Raw genomic sequence first — 22,793 nt, forward strand, 5'->3', positions numbered from 1 at the left:
TTACACCAAGTTAGAGAGATATATAGCACCTTTGTCTAATTTATGATCTATAAAAAAAAAATTTAACAAATTTTGATATGTTTTATTACCATTCTACTCTCTTTGAAGTTGAGTAAGAATAATCTACTCAATTTCGCACATTTTGAAGAAAAATCTTACAATTACCAACAGATTCGTTCCCCCACAAGGCTACAGAAAGAGAGCGCTCCCACTTCGTCCACTTCTAAGTTTTCAACCGTTACGGAAGCCCGACGGCACCGCCTTCCACGTCATCTTCCCGTTGGGCTTCCGACTGACGGCGTCAAGAAGCCCCTTCCGTGCGTTAAAGAGGAAAGACGTCGCCAGTAAATATTTTCCATTGCTTGTTACAAATACTAATCTCTCTCTCTCTCTCTCAAATCTGTCTAAATTTTTGGAAAATAGAAGGAGAGGAGTAGAGATCGGCGCTGATAATTTATAGCTTATCGATATCATCGCCATTAATCCACCGAGTTCGATCACTTCTCTTCGAGTAAGCACTTCTCTTCTTCTTCTTTTTTCGGAATGTTGATTCCCATTCTAAATAGGTCTTGATTCACTCGTTGAGATAATTTTTATTGAATTTTCTATCGATTCCTTTTTAAGCATTGTCTTTTTTCTTTCTTGATTCGAAGCAGGCACTTGCATACCACTATTTTCTTGTCGAGATTTTGAGGCTTTCATTTAGAATTCTTTTGCTGTAGGTGACTCTTTTTTTTTTATGATCGGGAAGTACGTTTGGAGCAGCGATGTTCACTGAAGGACTCGATCCCCATGCCCTTCGATGGGTTCGGGAGGTCAGCATTGCCACTTCTTCTTCTCTAGCATTCCCAATTATAATAATCTTTGCTTTTAGATGCATCTAGATGGGTTTGAGTTAACCTAGAAGTTATGCATAGGGTCAGGCGTCAGTTTCTAGCCGCCAGCGCAGTGTTGATCCCCTTCGCAACATCCGAAATGGTGGCCGGGGGCTCGGCATTCCCCCGCCAGAGAAATTCCGGAGCGGGCACCTGCCGAGAGGGGCGATACCAGCGTCCCGGACAATCCACACAGAAGAAGATAGTGAATCCGGCTCCGATATGGATGAGTCATCTGGTACTGAGCCGGAGAGCTATAGTGGGAGATATTCTGGCGAGTCGTCCCCTCGGGGTAACTTCTCGGGGCACAGGATCCCTAACGGGGCACCTGCTGGAGTAGGCGTTGGTAATCGGTATGTGGCTCCGTCTTCTCAGCAGCAGTATTACTCCAGTGATGGCTACTCAGATTTCAGTTCATCCAGAGATACTGCTAGGTACCAACCACAGCAGTTGAGGAAGCCGGTTAGGGTAAATAAGTATGTGGGAGAGGAGGACGAGTTATCAGATTCGGGTGGGAGTTCTGAATTCCCTGTTCGGGTGGAGAGGGTTAACGACGGTGTTGATGTGGCTTCCAAAGGTAGTTATGTTGGGGATAGCTATTCTTGCAGTGTCCCTTTCCGTGGAGATGTGAATGCTAAGGCTGAGAAAGCTAGTGTGGCTTCACGAGGAAATTACCATGATGAGAATTATATGCGGAATGTTCCCTTCAGAGAAGATGCAAAAATTGCTCCTGATAAGGTCATCTCTACTGCACGGGGAAATTACCAGTCAGAAGGCTACTCTTGCCAAGTTCCACGTCAAAATTATGTGAAATCTACTGGTGACATGGTTTGTTCCCTAATTCTTTTTGTTAGTAAATGCTTTTGAAATTCATTTTTGTTTGTTCAAGTGGAATAGATATGTCTTTAGATGTTGAGACTATTTTCTGAATTCAGGTAAACGATTATGAAACTTACTTGGTATGGAAACACTCCCTTAGTTCAGTGAAAGGAGAAACTGAAGCATAAGAATGTTATCTCAAATGAAACCGGAATATGAATAATATAAACATTCTTGTTTGCATTCTAAATTTGTTGTTTTTGAAAATTTAGACAATTAAGTGGTCATTATTTTTCTAGGCTAAGTTCTTGGTTCTTCTTTGACTAAAATGTATTTCTTCTTTTGTTTGGAGGTGCACCAATTTTCTTCATCATTGGTTTTCCTAGTTTTGTTCTCTAGTTTTGGCTAGCTTAAGAAATTTGCTATATTTTCATGAGAAACATCCAAGTTGATTTCTTGGATTACCCAAACTTTGTGTTGCCTCAAACTTAAGTGCATTTTTAGTGAAGTTATTATTTGTATAATGTACAGAAACACACAAACAACATATGTATATATACATAGGCGTAGACTACAAGCTTTATGCTGAATTTTTAAATCTTTGAAGAAAATTTAAAAGAAAAAAGTCATTTGAGTACACCTTGTGATTTGGGATAACTCATCGGAAATGGTTGTTTCTGATTTTGTTCATGACTCTCTAAGTTTGTATGCAGGATGCCTCTGATGTCCCAAGTGCGCCACCAATACATGGCTGTGATCAGGAAATCAGTCAAGCTTCTGATCATATAACACCTACCAGATCTTGTAGTACTCATAAAATTGGTTCTAACGGTTCGACCATGAAAAGGGATAAAAGTTCTCATGTAGTTGAGGATACCAATAAGCCTCATGAGGGTGCCAGGTCCTTGATATAGTACTGGCTATTAAATTATGTTATAAAATTTTTATTTTTATTTTTTGCCTTTTTACTTGTTTTTATTTTTTGAACAATTTTATTCTGCCTTTTAGGAGCACACCAATTGGTGCAGGAATTGATGTATCCTCTAGCTCATTCCCAGCTCGTGTCCCAACCTTTCATGCAAGGTATATAGATTAATGATTACTTGTGCTCACATTTCTAAGGTCATAAACTTATAATTTCCCTGGAAAATGATTTCAGTGGACAAGGACCTTGGCATTCTGTGATTGCATATGATGCTTGTGTTCGACTGTGCCTTCATTCATGGGCTAGGGGCTGCATGGAAGCTCCCAATTTTCTTGAAAATGAATGTGCACTACTGCGAAGTGCATTTGGGTGAGTTATTCTCCCAGACTAATTGACCTTAAAATATTGATACTTCATGATCATGTAATGCTCAATTTACTGATTGATGTATTATTGCTGTATGACATCCTACTCTCTGAAGTTATGCAACTTGCATTATTATTTCTTTTAAAAGCATATTGGTTACCTGGAGTTTGATATCTCAGATTTCAAAAAGCAAATCATAATTAGAACTATAATGTCTTTTAGCTTATTACTAGTAGATAGGCATTCATATTGAAAGTTGGAAGTGGAAACAATTTAATGGACATGATGCTCTCATTCTCTTAAAGATAAGCATCTTGTTGTATATTTTCTTGTGAAAGCTTATTAATTGAGCTTTTAGAAAGCCAGTTGTAAACTTGTAATCATTGAATTTTGAAAATAATGGATACCTTTATTGCTGGTTGTTGTTTTCTCATAAAAAGTTGGAAAATCTTCATTGGAACATAAGTATTAATGTGTTATTGTTGCCCAATTATTGTTAAACTGTTGTATTTTTGTATGTATATGAATATATACAATATTTATGTGGCACTTCTGGACCTTCCAAATGGAGTTAAATCTAAGTGTGGCTTTCCAACAACATGGTGTAGCTTGCAGCAAATTTTGCTGCAATCGGAGGAGGAGCTGCTTGCAAAGCGTTCAGCAGAGCTCATCAGTGAAGGAGCTGCACCAAAGCCTAAGAAAACAATTGGCAAGATGAAGGTCCAAGGTGTGTGACTTTCTTTTCTGAGAGTATATCTTCCTTCCTGAATTTTGAATGCTGGTCATGTCATGTCTTATCTAGAATTCTCATGCAGCCAGCTCATACTATGATATATATGTGGAAAATTATATTTGCCCTAACAAAATTTCTCCTTGTGGCACAGTTCGTAAAGTAAGAATGTCATTGGATATGCCTTCTGGATGCAGTTTTTCATCATTGAGGCCCCCAACAGTACGATTGGAATCAATACGGTATCGTTTGTCCAATGTACAGTCAACTCTCTCCTCAGGATGGGACTCGCTTCGAAAAATCCGTGTTTTACCTCCCCTCCCAGCTAATAATTCATTCTCAAGGCATAGCTTGGCTTACATGCATGCTAGTGCTCAGTATATTAGACAAGTATCTGGGCTCCTTAAAATTGGGGTCAGTACTCTGCGTAGTAGTTCATCATACGAAATTGTACAAGGTATCATTTTCACATTTTGTGCCATCTGTTAAGACTTTAAGCATTAGTAATATTTTCTGACAAGATATTGGCTGTCTCAGAAATATACTCATGTCAGTTGAAGCTTAAAAGTTTGGCTGAGGATGAATGGGTTCGAATGCAACCAGGGTCTGGTGAAACACATGTATTGTATGTACAAACTATCTCCAGAAATCACTTCCTAGATATTGCTACGCATATACTGAAGCAAATAATCTTTTATCTTGAATTGAGTATACTCATTTGGCAATAGATGTGTATTTAAGCAACTATGTGTATGTTACAGCTTCCCTGATAGCTTAGGAGATGATCTAATCGTGGATATCTATGATTCCAAAGGAAAGTCTTGCGGCCGAGTTGTAGCTCAAGTGGCCAGCATTGCAGAAGATCCAGTAAGAATATCCATGGCAGTAATTAATTTCCAATTTTGTTTTGGTGGCCCTGTTTTTATATTAAATTTCTTCCACACAGAGTGACAAACTCCGCTGGTGGTCAATATTTCGTGAACCAGAGCATGAACTTGTTGGCCGGATACAAATGTATGTAAATTACACGACTAGTCCAGATGAGAACACTCTGAAGGTATGGGAGCTACATTACTGCTACATTACTGTTATCATCTCAAGTAATTTTCAATATATTTCATATATAAGATTCAATGCTTCAGTGGCATATAATCCTTGAATATTTTCTGAGTCTCACAATGTTCAAATTGAAAACCATTTTATGGAAGATGTGGAAGGAGGTAATAGAAAGGATGCGTAATTTTATGGAAGCATCGGCACAAATTAGCACTACAGAAAGAAAGTAATTTTAAGGACATTAACAGGATTTAGATCTGATGGATAGCTTTTAAACCTTATATTTTTTTTCAACTGCAGAAAGAAGATTTCTATAGCTGAATATATTGTATAGGTTATACTCTATAAATTATATTTTCTTTCAGTTGTCTGGTGACTCATGTGTTCCTCTTTCATGCTTGTTATCGTGTGTAATGCAATAACTATTGTCTTAATATCCTTGATTTGCTGCAGTATGGCTCTGTTGCAGAAACTGTGGCATATGATATAGTTCTTGAAGTTGCAATGAAAGCACAACATTTTCAACAAAGGAACTTGTTGTTGCATGGATCATGGAAATGGTTATTGTCAGAATTTGCATCTTATTATGGAGTTTCAGATGAATACACAAAGCTAAGGTATTGAGCTAACATACTTAACAGCTTATTGCTTTAAATGAACAGTGGAGTTGTTCAATAAATACAGTATCAAAGCTAGTATCATTTATTACTGGCTCTCAAGTTAGGATGACCTTCATGGAGTTCACGGAACTCTTATCTTTTGCAACTTTAGGCAAGTGGAGTTGCAATGAACATAGAAAATCTGCAAATAGGTTTACTAGGTTATTTGTCCGTTAGCCACTGATTAGATGGGCAATAAGAGAACACTATCACAAGATACTCTATATTTGCACAAGATATCACCAATGATTTCACTACTTAAGCACCAAATTCCATCCTTTAAGATGGACAGAAAAACCAGTCTTCTTTTAAAGGAGGTTTTGATCAAAGTCTCTTTGTTGATAAATTTTTTAAGACTCGGAGTAACAAAGTAATTTTATTCTTTCATATTTTTGTATTGTATTAGCCATGTTAACACAGGTTTTGATGTTTTTCAGGTACCTTTCTTATGTTATGGATGTGGCAACCCCTACTGCAGACTGTCTCACATTAGTTCATGATCTGCTATTACCAGTAGTTATGAAGAGTCGTAGTAAGAATATATTGAGTCATCAAGAGGTACTTATTACTTTGTTAGACGATGTTGTTTGTTTATAAATAGTAAATCTTCATATTCTGATGATTAGTATCAAATGGTGAATTCTGCGAGTAACTTCTGACAGTAGTGAATTGGTTGCTGGTCTTCACATTGGTACAATAGTTTTTTATATGTTCTAATTTCTCTTTTGTTGTATTGTCAATTATCAAATCTTCGAATTGCTCATATAAATCATTTCTAATATGTAAATACATTGCAAAAGTCTCTTATCGTTGATAACTCGCTCTTGCAACCTTTTTCCTGTAAAAAAAAAATAATAATGTTTAGTGCTTTACTGCTTTTCAACTGCTCTATTCATATCAGTTGTCTGCTGATGTAAAACTCATGAAAGTGAATGCTTTTGCTGGTTGAATTTGCTATTTATTATGTCCAGCAATGAAATATTTTCTCATCTAATTTTCATGGAAAATGTCAATAATGACTTGCATTAGTGTGTCTCTTCACTAGAATCGTATTCTTGGAGAAATCGAGGAGCAAATTGAACAAATTCTAGCAAGTGTTTTTGAGAATTACAAATCGCTGGATGAGTCTTTACCATCTGGAATGCTGGAAGTATTCAAGCCTGCCAATGGATTGCCGGCACCTGCTTTGGCACCTGCTGTGAAGTTATATAATCTTCTTCATGATATATTATCTCCGGAGGCTCAACTAAAGTTATGCAGTTACTTTCAGGTTAACTAATCCATCCGCTCTATGGTGAAACTTTTTGGTGCTTAAATTTATGTAAATAATCCAACCATGTAATGATCGTGTATGCACAGGCTGCTTCTAGGAAGCGATCTAGGAGGCACTTGCTTGAAACTGATGAATATGTTGGTGGCTATACTGAAGGTAATCTGATGGACATTGTTACTTTGTCCACTTCCTACCAGAAGATGAGATCTCTATGCATCAATATCCGCAATGAGATCTTCACAGACATTGAAATTCACAATCAACATGTGCTTCCTAGGTACACCATTTTCTTCCTTTTGCTTTGTCCAAGCTTTTATATTAGAACCATGAGAAGTTTATCTGACTAGTACTTTCCTTTTAGATTTATGTAATTTCTACACATTGTTCATATATTACGAACAAATCACAAGGTACAGACAAGCAGCAAACGGCATTTTTGACCATCTCTAAGGATCAGTGGGCTTATTCAGTCAGTCGCTTTGTCACACCCAAAAGCAGCTTCTATTTTCATGCATGCTTACGGTAGAGGAAAGGGGGGAAATGTTTCTATAGAACCTTATATTCAGATCTGATTTTATTCTGATTCTCTTAATCTTTCTTCTGTCATGTGCTTTTGTAGGCTCTTTGAGCCTTGGGTTAGGTAAGGTTGAATTAAAGTTGGTTTAGGACACAAACAATATGTGTTCTGTGACTTATAATTCTAAATAAATGCTCAAAATCTTGGAGAGAAGGCCTTGAGTGTTCAATTATGAATCAACTAGGAGTCCCAACTGGAAAGGTTTGTGGATCACTTACGAAGTTAACAGTGCTCAATTAGGGAAGATGTCCAAGTAGGAAACAAGAAATTAGTGTTGGGTATTCCAACTACCAATCGGATAAAAAAGGTAAGCATTCATGTCTACATCATGGTCAAGGTTCATATGTCTTAATGGAGCATTTTGATCCACCTGCACAATCCGACAGGCAATCACATAAAATTAGTTGCAAAGCTTGACCCGATTACTCTACCCGATAAAATTCAATTATGACTGGAATTGACCAATCATCATCCCTAATTTGTAAAACTAACAATAATACAGTACCCCTAATAGTTAGACCCTTGCTCTTCGATTTATCCAGAAGTTTGGTATTCTGAATCTCCACAGCAGCAAACTGCCCAATTTTTTTTTCTTGGAAGTATATGAATCATACAGTCAAACTATCCAATTGTGGTGTGACAGGTACATTTTCTTGAGCTGATTGTGCTAAGAAACTCTGATATGTCTTTCTGCAATGTTTAATTCTAAACATGAAATAGAAGTTTTTGCCAACCTATGAATGAGGGTTAGTTACAGAATATCACTGTTATTGTACTATATCTAGCCAAAATTCCTTTGAATCTCATTGTCCAGTAAGCTATTTCCATGCTTATCCACCACTGTTCACAAAAAGGTTGTACAATTGTAGTCATTCATGTTATGGAACATGTTTTGGTATATTCTACTTTGTAATAATACTTTGTCTTTTCTCATTACAGTTTCATAGACCTTCCAAATTTAGCTGCATCCATTTATAGTGTGGAACTTTGTAGTAGATTGCGTGCATTTCTTGTTGCATGCCCTCCTACTGGTCCTTCATCACCTGTGGCTGATCTTGTGATTGCAACTGCTGATTTTCAGAAAGATCTTGCTAGCTGGAACATTTGGTAATTTTTTTATTCTCACTTTAGTTGGTTAATTATCCTTAAGTCCTTTACCTTTTTCAATTATTTTTTCTTTAATACCTTCACAGTCCAATCAAAGGAGGTGTTGATGCAAAAGAGTTGTTCCACTTATATATTATCTTATGGATTCAAGATAAGCGCCTCACATTACTCGAGTCCTGCAAGCTGGATAAAGTAAGTTAGTCTATTTTCTGCTGAATGACATTTATATATTTATATGATCCTTATTCAAAATAACTTGTTATTCTTTAATTTCATAGGTAATACAATGATCTCCTTTTCTTTCATTTTTTTTTCTTTTTACCTTTTTTCCTTTGGAAGAAATTGATGAAGTTCCAGGATTGATTTCGTCAGTTTTGTGCTTTAGAAATGTCACTAGATCTTTGTCATTAAACTACTTCTGACCATAATTAATCTTCCCTATTGGTAATGCTTAAGAATTTAGGTTGAAAATACTAATTTGTTTCTTTAATTAACAGGTGAAATGGTCAGGAGTCCGGACTCAGCATATGACAACACCATTTGTTGATGATATGTATGAACGGCTTAACGATACCTTGATTGAATATGAGGTCATCATGTGCCGATGGCCAGAATACACTTTTATTCTTGAGAATGTATGTTCCTATTCAAACTAAGGCTTTGGCTGTTTATGGAGGTTGCCTTTTCAGGATATTTTGTGAATAAATATTTGACCTGATTATTTGTTCTTGTGTTTTGAATTGAAGGCTATTGCAGATGTCGAGAAGGCAGTGGTTGAGGCTTTGGAAAAGCAGTATGCAGATGTCTTGGCTCCATTGAAGGATAGTATGACACCTAAAAAGTTTGGCCTGAAGTACGTTCAGAAGCTTACCAAGCGCAATTCAGTGTGCCCTTATGCTGTACCTGATGAAGTGTGTATCCTCGTCGCTTCTTGCATACCTGGATGTTAAATACACTGCATTTCTTGGAAGTTGACTGCCTTTTTCTGTTGCTTTCAGCTGGGCATTTTCTTGAATACCATGAAAAGATTGCTTGATACTTTGCGGCCTAAGATAGAATTGCAGTTGAAATCTTGGGGTTCTTGTATACCGGGTGGTGAAAATGCAGTTGCTGGTGAGCGCCTTAGCGAAGTAACTGTAACTCTGAGATCCAAATTTAGAAATTACATGCAAGCTGTTGTGGAGAAGCTTGCAGAAAATGTGAGTATGCTGGAAACTTTTGCATCCTCTGATGGCACATCTTTCTCTTTACATTATAAGAGTTTGGAAGTAAAAAGTGCAAAAATTTGTGATACAAGAACACAGAAAATTGCATCATTAGGAAATTGTTACAGAATGCAGATATTAAACTGCAAGGTATAGTCAAACAGACAATAAATACACCTCACTATGATAGGAATGGGGCTCTAACTGTTCCATTCCAGTTCACTAATCAGTAAAGACAGCAGGCGACTAGCAGAGGAGGACTAGCTGGGCGTTTGAACTCTGGTCTGGGTCACCTGGACTTGTTTGAATGAATCTAATGCTTTTGGCCAAGAGCAATAAATTCTTATTTGAAAACGCCTATCCAGACTGTTTGAACACACAACGGCTAAATTATTGGTTAAGTTAATTTATTCTAAGAGTTTGTTTTCTTTTCTTAAGTGATTAGTTTGATTGGAAAACTATAAATAGGTTGTTTCATGTGAATTAAGATAGACAATAAAATATTTTCTTCTCTATTCATTCTCTCTCAAGTCTAGCCAACGGGCTAGGATTTATTGATTTTCTCTTTTTTTATTTATTAAGACTGTTATGGTATTATTACTTTATAGATCTTCGGCTCAGATCCTATCACTATATTGTAGGAAAATATTCATGCATATCTTTTTGTTTGGCTAAGTTGTTCAGATTTATACATTGTAGACTAATTAATGCTGCCCTCAGCAGTTTATTCTCCTCTTCCTGAAAAGTACTAATGTGTTATATCAATGCAGTAGAAAGAAGTAGGCTGAAGTGTATTTCACTCTTGTACTTGACCTGAATAATTTTCGCACAACTTTTGTAGCTTAACCTCTCCTTTTCCCCATTAAGATCTTGAGAAAAAGATTTATGATTGATTGAAATCTAATGTCACTTATAAATATATTTTAATCTTGTCATCCATAAATAGATCTGATCTTTTCCATATGCAGACTCGTGCACAAGGCAACACAAAGCTTAAGAAGATTATTCAGGACTCAAAAGATGCAGTGATGGAATCTGATATTCGTAGCAGAATGCAACCACTGAAGGACCAGATCATTGAGACAATTAATCATGTTCATACGGTATTTGAAGTTCATGTGTTCATAGCAGTATGCCGTGGCTTTTGGGACCGGATGGGTCAGGTAGTTTTCCTTGTTACAACTTATCCAGTATCTTATTGTTATAGCTAACTATCTCTTAACTACAGGATGTCCTCAATTTCTTGGAAAATCGAAAAGAGAATAGGGCATGGTATAAAGGTGCAAGAGTCACACTGCAAGTAAGTTCTTATATTATTGCACACTCTGCAGCCTCCTGCAGTTTCTGGTACTCTTTTAGTCAGCTATTCATATCCTAAAGATATAAACTATTTGTGCCCGTGATCTATAGGGCTAATTAAAGATTTAAATTATGCAGGTTTTGGAGGAAACATTTGCATCACAGATTGAACAGCTTCTCGGTAACACGCTGCAAGAGAAGGACAAGGAGCCACCAAGATCAATCAGGGAAGTGCGTTCAATGCTGTGGAAGGATGAACCAACCCAGAAGGACCAAAATTTCTACTATTAAGGCGTACTTGTTGGCATGAATCAAAGCCCTGAACTAATTTTGCAGAGCTTGGAGGCAGCATGACAACAATATTTATTTTAACTTATTGTGGTTATAAGGAAGAGAATACACAGCAAGACTGCTGCACACCAAGCGTTAATCTATGCGAGGGACCTACAGAAGCTTGGAAGTTAACCATTGTGAGCTTCTTGTGAGGCCAAACAAAGCATTTACATATTGTTAGCATTCCCACTTCCTGTGGGATTGCCTCCACTGTCGTCTTATTTGTTATGTACCACATATAGTTTAGCGGTGTCCAATAGATTATCTCCACTTATTGTTGGCCTGGAGATGTCATAGGTATATCTTAAGAACATAATGCAATAATTAAAGTTTTTTCTTTCTTTACTCGATGCTCTTAAGAACATATTGCAATAATTAAAAGGTGTGGGGCGGGAGGGGGGAGGGCGTGGATCCGAAGATTAGTGTTAATGACTAATTATAGACCAACTCTAGTTCTTTTTTCTTCTGAAGACTTGTTTTATGAATACCCTAACTATTATCGAATATAGGTTCTTAGAAAGAAAGGGAAAAAGAAAACATAATTCTTGAGATAGATGTCGTGTCTACCAACAATGGCTTTGGATTGTGCATGTCATCCTTGGGTTTACTCATCAGAATGTTTGTATCATTTGTAAGGCTGAACAAATTAGATCAGATGAAAAGGATTTACATGTCACTGAAGAATTTGATACATATATACATGATTTTCAGAGAAAGAATTGATAGATAATGGAACATCCCTGGCAGTTCCGTGGAGATTATGAACAAGCATTGATTCATTTGAAGCTCAAGTACTTCATTAACAGTTCATAATAACTTTGATATCACACGGCAGGATGTCCAAAAGGCTGCAGAGGCTGCTCCGAGAAGTGCCGGATTTTGGTAGATGCTGCAGGTGAAAAGAGATCAAGTCCATTGGTCAAAGTCCTACTTGCTTATATATGCAACTACTTGAGCTACCCAAAATATGAATCAGCAACATGCATGCTGAGATAGAAAAATGGCAGGCATGCCATTTGAGGATTTCACAAATTTATTCTTGCGTTTCCTTGCAATACGTGAAAATTATAACAGCAACAATTATTTCCATTCTGAATCTAATTGAGGCCCTGAAAAAATTTATTTCCATTCTATGGCAAACAATCAACCAAACTACCTTAATTGTACTATTTAAGGTCCAGTTCTAAATATTTTGGGTGAAAAACTGAAAACTATAACATAACTAAATTATCATTGGTACCACTTATTAAGGTCCAGTTCAATTGTACTTGTTGAGGATATATCACACCCAACAACCCTAGAAATTTTCAGAAGTTCGTTATTCTGAACCATTAAGTGGGAGAATATTGCAAAATAGAACAACTTCTACTCTTGGACTAATTTGCGCCACATATTTAAAGTGTCTATTCATCTCGGCGAAAACTGTCAAGCAGTAAGCAAAGCAAAAAAGAAAAATCTGAAATATGTATGTATGTATGATCAAAAGATAAAATGACGCTTACTTTGGTTTTCATGGAAACTGCATGACCAATAAATTGATTTTAGAAAAATTTGATGTCCCGATTTTCATGGAAGGCTGGTAACAGTATGGAGGATTAGGCAGGCAACTTACCCGATAGCAGTAGCACCCCAAGAAGCAACATTATAAATAACCTTGGTTCCATCCCATGCTTTTCGAAGTTTACTTTTCTTCTTTTTAATAGAAAAGGTCTTGCTAAGGGCTGTAGAACACACAGTTGGCAAGTATTAATACCAAAAATCCTTTAGAATGCTGATCAAGAACAACTAAGGCATCATAAGGAGAATTTAGATGGTGATGTCTCCAACAATGTAAGAGAATTAACCTTGTTGTAGTTGACTGGGAGTTAATTCCTGCACAAAACAAATATTCAGAAATGACGCCCAATATTAACTTTTTATCACAAATGGATGTTGGAGGTCTAATGTAATAAACTTGCAACAACAACAAAAGATTAGTTAAAAGGAAAAAAAAAGAAAAATAAAATCAGCATTATAAACTAAAATCAACATGATATCCAGCATAAACCCATCAAAGAGATATCACACCAGAATAGAACGAAGTGAGAAATTTTAGAAATAGTAGAGCAATTGACTTGATGAATCACACAGTATCATCACATCAACAAATCCAACAGCATAAACAAAGCTCAGGAAGAGATAAAATTCAGCACAATTCCCATGATAAAGGAATCACAGCAAAGGACCAGTACAGGGAGGTTGCAAGCTAGGTAATTCAAGAATTTATCATGGGGTAAACTTGCATGGAAAATTATAAAGCAACAAATTTGAGATGCATGTATACTGTAAATAATATTTTTCTCCTCTTGCTTACATTTTTTCCGTATTTCTCAAGAGAAAGTTTCCATTACTGGAATATCAGAAATCCTCATCTAGGATATTAAGGCAAATTTAAGAGTAGCATTTCTTAATAAGGGAGACAACAAAATAATGAAAGCATGGACAGTGAGGTAAATCACCAAATAATATTTGATTGGACAAGTCTGAAATACTCCTTGCACAGGAGCTCATCTTCTTGTTTAGTCTCTAGAAATATGTTGAGGCCATTTGGCTTTAATATATTTCTATTCTACAGATATAAAGGGTAGTATAAAAACCAGTTTTTAGTTTATAAATTCCATGATATATCATTTCCAAGAGCTAAAGTTGAGCTCATTTGCTACATCTTGACATCCACTCTTATTAAGTAGATGTCAAAACAAATTCTCTCAACTTTTAATGGGAAGAAAAAAGGGAAGATATAAAACTTTTATATACATTGGTTTCTCATGTAATGCTATAGATGCCACATCATAAAACACATGAAACAAACGACCCTATTGCTTTCTTAATTCATTTTTTCACTGTTTCATCAGATGAAAAACCATATGAGCAGACTTCACAAAGTTCATCAAAGCATATGAAACATGTCATATGATGATTCCTTCTTAAAATTAGATATATTGACAGCATCAACACAACTTACTTTAGTTTCTTTCAGTGATGCTAAGTATGCAGCCATGAAGCATGCAATCCCCTCCACTATATCTTCTTGACTAACAAGAATGTATCCATCTTTATCTGATTCGATATCCCCATTAATATGCTTATCTTCCCAGAGATCCACCGATGTAATCATATCCCAAGATGCATTTTCATCTCCTACCATATATAAATAAACAAATATGATTCATCTGTTTATTGGCTCAGAAAAGAAAAGTTAAAAAGTTAAAACTGTCACTAAAATAAAGTGCAAAACAGGTTTGTGTACAAATACAGAGTATCAAAATCTGCAAGTTCGGGACTGCAGATTGCAGCAAAAAGTTAAAGATCAGATGAGAGTGGGACTTAAATATTTTACTCTGGGTCTATCGTGAATAGCATCTACAGATGGCAAGAGATGGCATAGTAAAAACATATGAGGAGTTATATAAAGGAGTTGCTCTAGTCTAATGCATACCAGAATTACTGCAAGGGACAGGATTCTGATTTCCGCTGAGCTTTTCAAGAAAGTCAGACGACTCGACTTTAGACTTAAGGAGATCACACAGCTGCAAAGTAAAAAAAGAAGTTACCTTACTAGCAAACTCCTAAAGTAACTTCTGCTTTACAGTATATCAATTAGCTTTCCAAGAAACATTTAACATTCTAGCTATATGTCTCTTCTAGCAGTAAAAAGCAGTGAGTTTCAAGTACCAAATATTAAAGAAAAGATGTTTGGCTATCAAAAATATTTCCTTCCCATGCATATACATTAAAGAAGTATGTCCCAATATATGAATCTATCACTTATGCATATGGTTTGGAAAAGGAAAAAGACGTTAATCTTGACCACTGTTGCAAGAGAGATTATTCTAATTGCTGCCTTGAGCTATGGCACATGGAAAACAGTGAGATATGTTACATCAAACTAAGTTACACCCTTGCGCATGCCTATAAGTAAGAGTATCATATCTTAATTAGAGAAGAAAGAATATTAGTGTATATTCAAGGGATCAAAATTGGCCCTGCATTGTGAAACAAACCAAAAAGGTAGCACCGCAGGCACCAAAAATTTGTTTGTCAAATAAATACTCGTCAAACATAATACTTAGCATCCCTTAGCAAACCTAAGGGCCGTTCTGTCCCTAGATCAACAAATCAATGTTTATTCCTTGTACCGTTCTGTCCCTAGATCAACAAATCAATGTTTATCCAGTACAAGGAATAACAATTCGGATCATTTTGTGCTTCTTAATATGTTAAATTGTCTAAAAAATCAAAATTCAGACTGCAGATCCACCTTCCAAGAATTTTTTTGTGAGATATCTCCATTATACAAATAAGGCTGCATGCAACTTTCCTTTCTATATACTACAATGGCCAGAGTGGCATGCAAGAAGACGCCCATAATGAATGACCGAGTAAGATACTTCAGCAAACATGTAAGACGGTCTAATTCAAACTGTTTGAACAACTGTAAGCAAACCTAGAATTAATCCACCTTATATATAGTGGTAGATTTTGTAGGTCTCCGCGAGAGAGCTCCTAGTAGGACATGATTTATAATTTTCCACCAAATGAAAGTTGCCAAATAAGAGCTCAATCTTAGAGACCAAGAATCACAAGTTCGTCTTCTCACTTTTTTGATAGATTTTCCATCTATTAAGCTTCTCATTTACATCCCATAAATAAAAACTATTTAGTCTTTAATAAAAATTATATCTCGTACAAACAAGATCATCCCCAATTGAGCATCCACAGAGATCCACCATAAATCTGGACTTAAGACATCCAACGGAGACATGCCTCTGATCTTTGTTATTGAACAAATAACTATGATGCATGACGAGATCAAGAAATCTACATCCTAATAGCAACGCGATGAGTCAATAAACTCTAAACCAGTAGATCACACCCTCTTCGTAAAGTTGAACCCCCTAACAAGAAACCATTCGACGCATAATTCAAACAACCCCCCACCCCTCGCACTCACACACAAGAAATCGGCCCAATACGAGATAAGATCTGAAGAAGAAGAAGAACCCCCTATCCTTACCTCGTAGGCCTCGCAATCGACATCCGTCAACGAGGCCGGCGTCGGACCTTCGTCGCCTTCTATCTCCTCCTCCTCCTCCATCGCCCGCTCATGCACAGCAGATTCTAGATTCAGATCGGTGTTTCTGAGCATCTGAAGAGCTCTCTGGCACTCCTCCAGGACCGATTCCACCGTCCTCCGCCTCAGGCGGACCTGCCGGCGTGAGCCGTCGGACCCCGTCGTCCCGGCCAAATCCACCTCCATGGAACCCTAACCCTAAGGAGGTAGGTAGGTTTCAAGGAATTAAGAAGGAAAAGGGATGGAAAATCAAAGAAATGTGGGCAAGTTTGCAAGTAACATTTAACAGGAGGAGCGGTGTCGTTTCTTTCCGCTTGTATTCTATGCGATTTCTTGTCTTTTCTTTGGTTAATTTCAACATTAAAAATATAGAAATTATATATTTTTTTTTTAATCTAAATTTATTTTATCTTTTTATAATTTTATTTATATCATGTTATATTGTTAAGTCTTCAACCCCTAACATTATTCAATAACTAAATATTTTTTTATGTTTTTATATAAAATTAATTTTATATTTAAAAAGTTAAAATTAAAATGTAAGACTAATTAACCAAGTTTGAGGCTTCGCCTAAAACTAAACAAGCCATTATAGTTTCATTTATATTATTTTATTCTTTGTAGTTTAAGTAAAGAAATCGTTACTTTATTTAATTTAAAATTTTCTATTAGTGACAAAATCACATAGGATAGAATAATCTTTTCAAGTTATACAATATAATAAATATATTGAGTAGATATATATATATATATATATATATATATATATATATATATATATATTTTATTTATTATATTTTTGTAATGTAAAATTTGTTCAATATTATTTTAGTGCGGTAAATAGTTTATTTAATTATTTATAAGTTTATTTTAATGAGGATATTCAAAATTCGATATATATGTTAGTCATATATAATAAAAATAATAATTTAATTTGAATAATTATGAGGGGAATATATTTATTCTTGTTTGCATATATTTTTGTTAGTTAACACTAAACGTCTCTTTTTTGTCTATTAAATTGCTAATATTTTGATTTGTAAAAAGTAATATTAACTTTAATCCACATAATTTAAGCCGTCTCCTTTGTATTTATGGGTTTTTTTTAATTTTTTAATTTCTTAATTTCTTATTGCGTTGCATGTCTATCTCACCCCTTTTTCTTTGACACCCCCTAAAACTTAAAAAAGATAGAAATACTTTTATTCTTATTCACATATGCTGGTTTCAATTAGGGGCATTAATATATTTTCGTATGCTAAGTTATAAGTGTAAAAACTAAAAAGTATCCTCAAAACATCCATGCACTAATTATGGGTTTATAAAATTTGAAAGAGTATACATGCAAATAAGAAGTTCTAGATGTATATATAATTATATATAATTACTTGTGTTTTTGACTTAGAAATGTATACAGTATGTGTCCTCAAAAGATTGCTCAACGGGATTGGAAGAGGAACTATTAACATTTGGAAAGTTCTAACAGTGGACTTTTTATCTTAGTCTAATTTGTACCCAAGGGATTGACTTAATCCAAATAATATGACACAAGACATTAATGCATCATTTGGAGTTGCTAATTGGGTTGAAATTTCTATGTGAATGATGCAAGGAGAATAGCTTTTCAAATTTGCCATCAAGAGTGTTAGTTAAGATCTGGCATTTTCTTTGCCAACTTTCAAAGTTTTTATTTAGATAGTAGGTTGAATCTTCTAACTTTTGGTGTTTCATAGGACTGTGTCTTAAGCGTTCGGATTGCAACTAAACTGCAGGTTAACTTAAGGTTTGCTCTTATTAGGATCGTACTTTATTTTTATTATTTTTTTGTGCTTTTAAACTTGATATCTTATTCTTATGCTCTTGAATAAATATAGAGTTTATGTTAAAAGAATCGTTGCTCTATTCTCGGTCATCTCTTCTATGTATCAAAATTTGACTGTCAATGAATTATTATCGCTTGGATGCTTATCGCTTTCGCCATATGATTGATTAACGCTTAATTATTAGCTTTTGCTAATAGTTCTTCTTTCTATCTAAAAATTTAGATAGAGAATATAATAAATATTCTCAATCTTATGTCACTTAAGCTTTCACATAAAGATTGCTTGCCATGGTCTTGGCTCTGGCCACAGTTAGGCTGTTTGGTGCTAAGCAGTTTAGATTTCAACTGGACCTATTCTATGTCATCGTGTGTTGTCTTTATTAGGGCTTTAGATTTTACTTATTATTGCTTCAATGTTTAGTGATACCCTAGAAGGGCTCTCTAAGATATCTCTCTTTTTCTTTGTGTATTAAGCTTGTAAAATTTGACTGAATGTAATATAACTATCTGCACGGGTTTTCTATAAAAAAGAAAGAAAAAGATGCTTGCCATAAGGTATACTTTTTCTCTCCTAGTTCCAGTTTTGTGTACCGAGTATATTTTAGTGTCTTCCATTCTAAATTTTTCCTTTTCTCCCACTTGTTTAGTGCTATTACTAAGAGGCGTATAAAGAATCACATTCATATAATTAAAACACTATGAGTTTTTCTTTTTACCCAATACCAACTTCTCTCTAAACTTGATTTAGAGGATTAAACTAAATAAGTTTACCTATAAAGTTAAACAGTCATTTCAATCATTTAGTAGTATATCTCTTTTTTACACTATAAGGAATGTTTTAGTTAATTAATACGAAATATCTCCTAAACGCACTTCTTATTTTAATTTAAGGATCACCTTTTATGTTAAATTAAAAGTGTCGATCACACCACTAATAATCTAATTTACGGTTAAACACTTGATTATTTTAACCTTTTATAAGGTATCATATTTGAGATTAAAATATAATAGTAGTATAAATCCTGTAATCTCTAATCACGAGTCCACCCGAATGGTACTGGATATATGTTCATAGTTCAAATTCTTTATATATATATATATATTCAACTTAGATCAATGAAGAAATTGGCTATTTCTTTTTAAAATAATCATCATATGAGTAAAAAAAAAACTAAAAAATCTCTTGAACTCGTGAGAGGCGTTTTTGCAATATAAGCATCGGTGACAGCATAAAGGATACTCTGCAACAAAAAAACCATCTCCAATGCTACTCTTTATACAATAACAAAGATGACAATTTTATAGAAAGAGTTCAAATCTCTCTTACAGAATATTTATTAGATAAAAAAAGTTGGCAGTACCAGTATCCACTAATTGACATTTTTACTCTTACTTTTACTTTTTTTTTTATTTGGTTTCACATGTTGCTCAAATGGAGTCGGATGATTTTATTATGATTATTGGATTTCGTCACAGGTGAGCAAGACTCATGTCATTATACTTACAATACAGCCGCAGTTGGCCAAACGAAAGACTTGTTTTTAGAACATTGCTCTATCTTCTCTTATTTTATTATACTAGAGTGTTTGTTTTAGTTACTTCGCGTTTATTATAGTTTGGTATGTAATACAGCCAATGATTTGCTTTTAAAGTTTTATCCTTTTTCTTTTTTCTTTTTCTTGTATCCATTTGATTGAAATATTAACTGGTCTACGGACTTTCTGAAAAAAAAAAAAAAAAACTCTTACTCATACCTTTCAAAATTATAAAATCAACAAACTCCTACAATGGATGCAGAAATTTTGATTAACTTTATCGGTTCTAAATAAGTAAATATATATATTTTTTAAAGTCAAAATTTGATTAGTACTTCAATTAAATTAATACTGTTGGGATTCAAACTTGATTGGATGAAACATTTGATTATGGTTGTACGAAGAAAATATTTTTTTTCTTTTTAAAAGAGAAAAAAAAAAAAAAAAAACTTGGTTGTATCCACACTCAACCGACATTGGAACCCCACAAAATCCGTCACTTCCACATGCTTAACAGTTAACACGCCGAACTTTTTAATTCAATAGATAAAGCCATAGCAACATCCATTAAAAAATTTAAGCTTACATAATTTAGGAAAGTCGAAAAATGTCATTTCCTAGACAGTTAATCATTTAAATAACTAATAAAAGCATCCATAAATTCTTCATTCCATCACAAACTCTTAAATAGAAATAATCATGGTACTAATACTCTAAAAAAATATATAGTAGTTTCGTCGTCGTCATCATCGTCCTCAGAAGTCCTTGAGCAGTTTCCTCACCTGCTCGAGCGTGACAAATAGCACGACGGTGAACGGCCCCTGCCTTGAGACGGTGGGGATGAACCCTTTGTATAACGCCATCACGCCCTCCGCCCTCACCGTCTTCACGGCGCAGTCGATGGCTCCGGCGTACGGCGGCGCGGCCCCCTTCTCCACTTTCATGTTCATTACCCTCGTCTTCACTACGTCCACCGGGTTCGAGGCCGCTGCTGCCACCACCCCCGCGGCGAAGCTCGCCGCGACGTGGGTGCCCATCCCGTCGGCGCCCCCGTTCGCCAGGATCGCCTCCTTCGCCTGGTCGTACGTCGCCAGCTGGGACGCCGTCACGATCATGGCGCGGTTCACCGTCAGGGATGAGCCGCGCCACAGGCTCGTCACGCCCTCGGCGCGCGCCATGCGCGTGATCGCGTCGCCGACGCCGCGGTAGTTGCGGCGCTCCGCCGCCGGGAGGCGGCCGTCGGCCTGCATCCGGACCATGGCGACGTCGGCCGGGTTGCCGACCGCAGCGCCGATGCCGCCCGCGACGAGGCCGGCGGCGACCTTCAAGTGCAGTGGGAGAGCCGCGCCGTCGCCAGCAGGGGACCACTTCTTCTTCAGGATATCGTACAGCCCCATCCGGGTGGTGGAGTAGAGAGTCTGGCGGAGGACAGTCGCAGAAACGCCGGAGAAAAGCGCGGCTCCGCCCTCTGAGCGGAGGATCTGGGCTCCGACGGCGATCGGCCCAGGCTTAGGCATCGGCGGCGGAGCTGGAATCGCCATGGTTGAGCCGTTGTGCAAAGCAAGCGCAGGACGGAGCGGGGGGGTTAGCGTTTCCCCCTGGAGCTGCATCCGGACCTTGATCAGATCAAGGGGGTGGGTAGAACACCCGGCAATGATCGACGCGATGCCTCCCTCGACGAATCCTTTCAGACCCATCTTTAATTTCCCCCAAATAATCCAAAAAAAAAAAGCTTCCTTTTATCTGGACTACCTACTCGAAATCTCAAACAAAACAAGGAGAATACAACAGCAACCACTACCAATTGGAGCTGGGGTTCATCTCACTGGAGACCAGGAGATGGGAGTGGAGGGCGAAGGCTATCGACGAGGAGTGTGGAACGCTGCTTCGCTGAGACATATGCCGGCGTTTTTATCTATGGTTTGGAGTACGAGTTGGAGGAAGAGGACGAGGAGATATATTTATAGGGAGAGGAGAAGGAGGAGAAGAGAAGGGAAAGGAAGAGGAAATAGAGAGGGGGGAAGGGAGGGCTCGGACTGGTGAAGGTTGGATGCTTAACACGAGTTGAATTAGTAGTGGAATAGTGGGTGTCTTTTCTCTCTCTCTAGAACGTGGGGTGACTGAGCTTGACGCGGAAACCCTAGTTTTGGGGTTTCGAATATCTCGGAGTTGAGATGATTGTAACCGTCGGATTTAGGTGGTTGGAGGGATCCGACGGTCTTCGATGTGCCGGCATGGGTTTTGGTTCACACAATGGTGTGGCTCTTGAATTACTTGGATTCCTGGCTACTAGTAGTGCTCCGTAGGTCCCACAAATTTTTAAGTATGGAATTAGATTTTATTTTTAAAAAATATTGAAGGAGTAAAATGCGTGTCTATTTGAGGCCTCAATACCATGGGTCCCAGTGAATTAATATGGCAACGAACCAATTCGCTCACAACTTGCATCCACGTGTCAGGTGGGAATCGCCCCGATTGCAATATCACCGATGCGCCTCCACGAACCGCTCGTTTTTGGTTCAGCGAACCTGACGACCGGATCGGAGCGTATGGATGGAGAGGAGGAGGGAGGACGTCTCAACGACAAACTTTCGTGTCCCTCCGCCTTCCACGTGTCCACCGTGAACTGGCATATCACTACCTTCCTTGTCCGACGCAAAGAGGGCAACCTGTGCTTGGCTGGCGCATATCATCGTTACCGTGCGCCGCGACGAATCGCTCATTTATTTCGTGTGGACTCGTTCATTGGCATTTGGCAGGCAATTCCATTATTCCACGAGGTGTAAAAGGTACTCCTTCGATGGCGTAAGTTTAGAACTTTAGACTCCAAATTTCACGGAAGAATCTTTGATGCCAAAAGCTACCGATGTTGGTTGGAGTCAACTTTATGTGCTTTTTAGTTTCTAGATCCATGTCTTCTAATTTCTCGATCTTAGGGGGTGGCTAATATACGACTTTTGGTTCTTCTTCAGAATAGTAAAAGAGAATAGTGAATTGCTCTTCTATTTTGAATAAGGGAGAAGGACTAAAAAAAAAACAGAGGGACAAATTAGAGGTTACTCCATTTAATCAAATTACACATGTACTTCAAATTTAAGC

At 36.9% G+C, this 22,793-nt stretch overlaps 3 protein-coding genes across 3 annotated transcripts; 1 reads left to right on the forward strand and 2 right to left on the reverse strand.

Annotated features, from left to right (window-relative positions):
* The first annotated feature begins 354 nt into the window (after positions 1-354).
* LOC140799752 (uncharacterized) lies at positions 355-11,569 on the forward strand. The gene is made up of 23 exons (XM_073154210.1): positions 355-511; positions 723-815; positions 918-1,703; positions 2,408-2,595; positions 2,703-2,777; positions 2,854-2,988; positions 3,594-3,712; positions 3,870-4,172; positions 4,253-4,340; positions 4,477-4,582; positions 4,662-4,772; positions 5,225-5,388; positions 5,868-5,988; positions 6,476-6,700; positions 6,790-6,980; positions 8,220-8,387; positions 8,474-8,579; positions 8,885-9,022; positions 9,134-9,298; positions 9,386-9,586; positions 10,561-10,755; positions 10,821-10,892; positions 11,030-11,569. Exons 2-23 carry the CDS (start codon positions 768-770, stop codon positions 11,180-11,182), a joined length of 3,858 nt encoding a protein of 1,285 aa, XP_073010311.1. The 5' UTR covers positions 355-511; positions 723-767; the 3' UTR covers positions 11,183-11,569.
* A 283-nt stretch (positions 11,570-11,852) lies between these two features.
* On the reverse strand, positions 11,853-16,687 carry LOC140799753 (uncharacterized). The gene is made up of 6 exons (XM_073154211.1): positions 16,281-16,687; positions 14,703-14,793; positions 14,229-14,404; positions 13,069-13,096; positions 12,837-12,945; positions 11,853-12,113 (listed from the first exon to the last, which is right to left on the reverse strand). Exons 1-6 carry the CDS (start codon positions 16,521-16,523, stop codon positions 12,032-12,034), a joined length of 729 nt encoding a protein of 242 aa, XP_073010312.1. The 5' UTR covers positions 16,524-16,687; the 3' UTR covers positions 11,853-12,031.
* Positions 16,688-20,225: 3,538 nt separating this feature from the next.
* Positions 20,226-21,954, reverse strand: LOC140799626 (mitochondrial uncoupling protein 5-like). The gene has a single exon (XM_073154007.1). It carries the CDS (start codon positions 21,389-21,391, stop codon positions 20,450-20,452), a length of 942 nt encoding a protein of 313 aa, XP_073010108.1. The 5' UTR covers positions 21,392-21,954; the 3' UTR covers positions 20,226-20,449.
* Positions 21,955-22,793: the final 839 nt, after the last annotated feature.

The sequence above is a fragment of the Typha latifolia genome, chromosome 13 (genome assembly GCF_019914945.1).
Source record: "Typha latifolia isolate L0001 chromosome 13, TyphaL0001v2, whole genome shotgun sequence".
Classification (NCBI taxonomy): domain Eukaryota; kingdom Viridiplantae; phylum Streptophyta; class Magnoliopsida; order Poales; family Typhaceae; genus Typha; species Typha latifolia.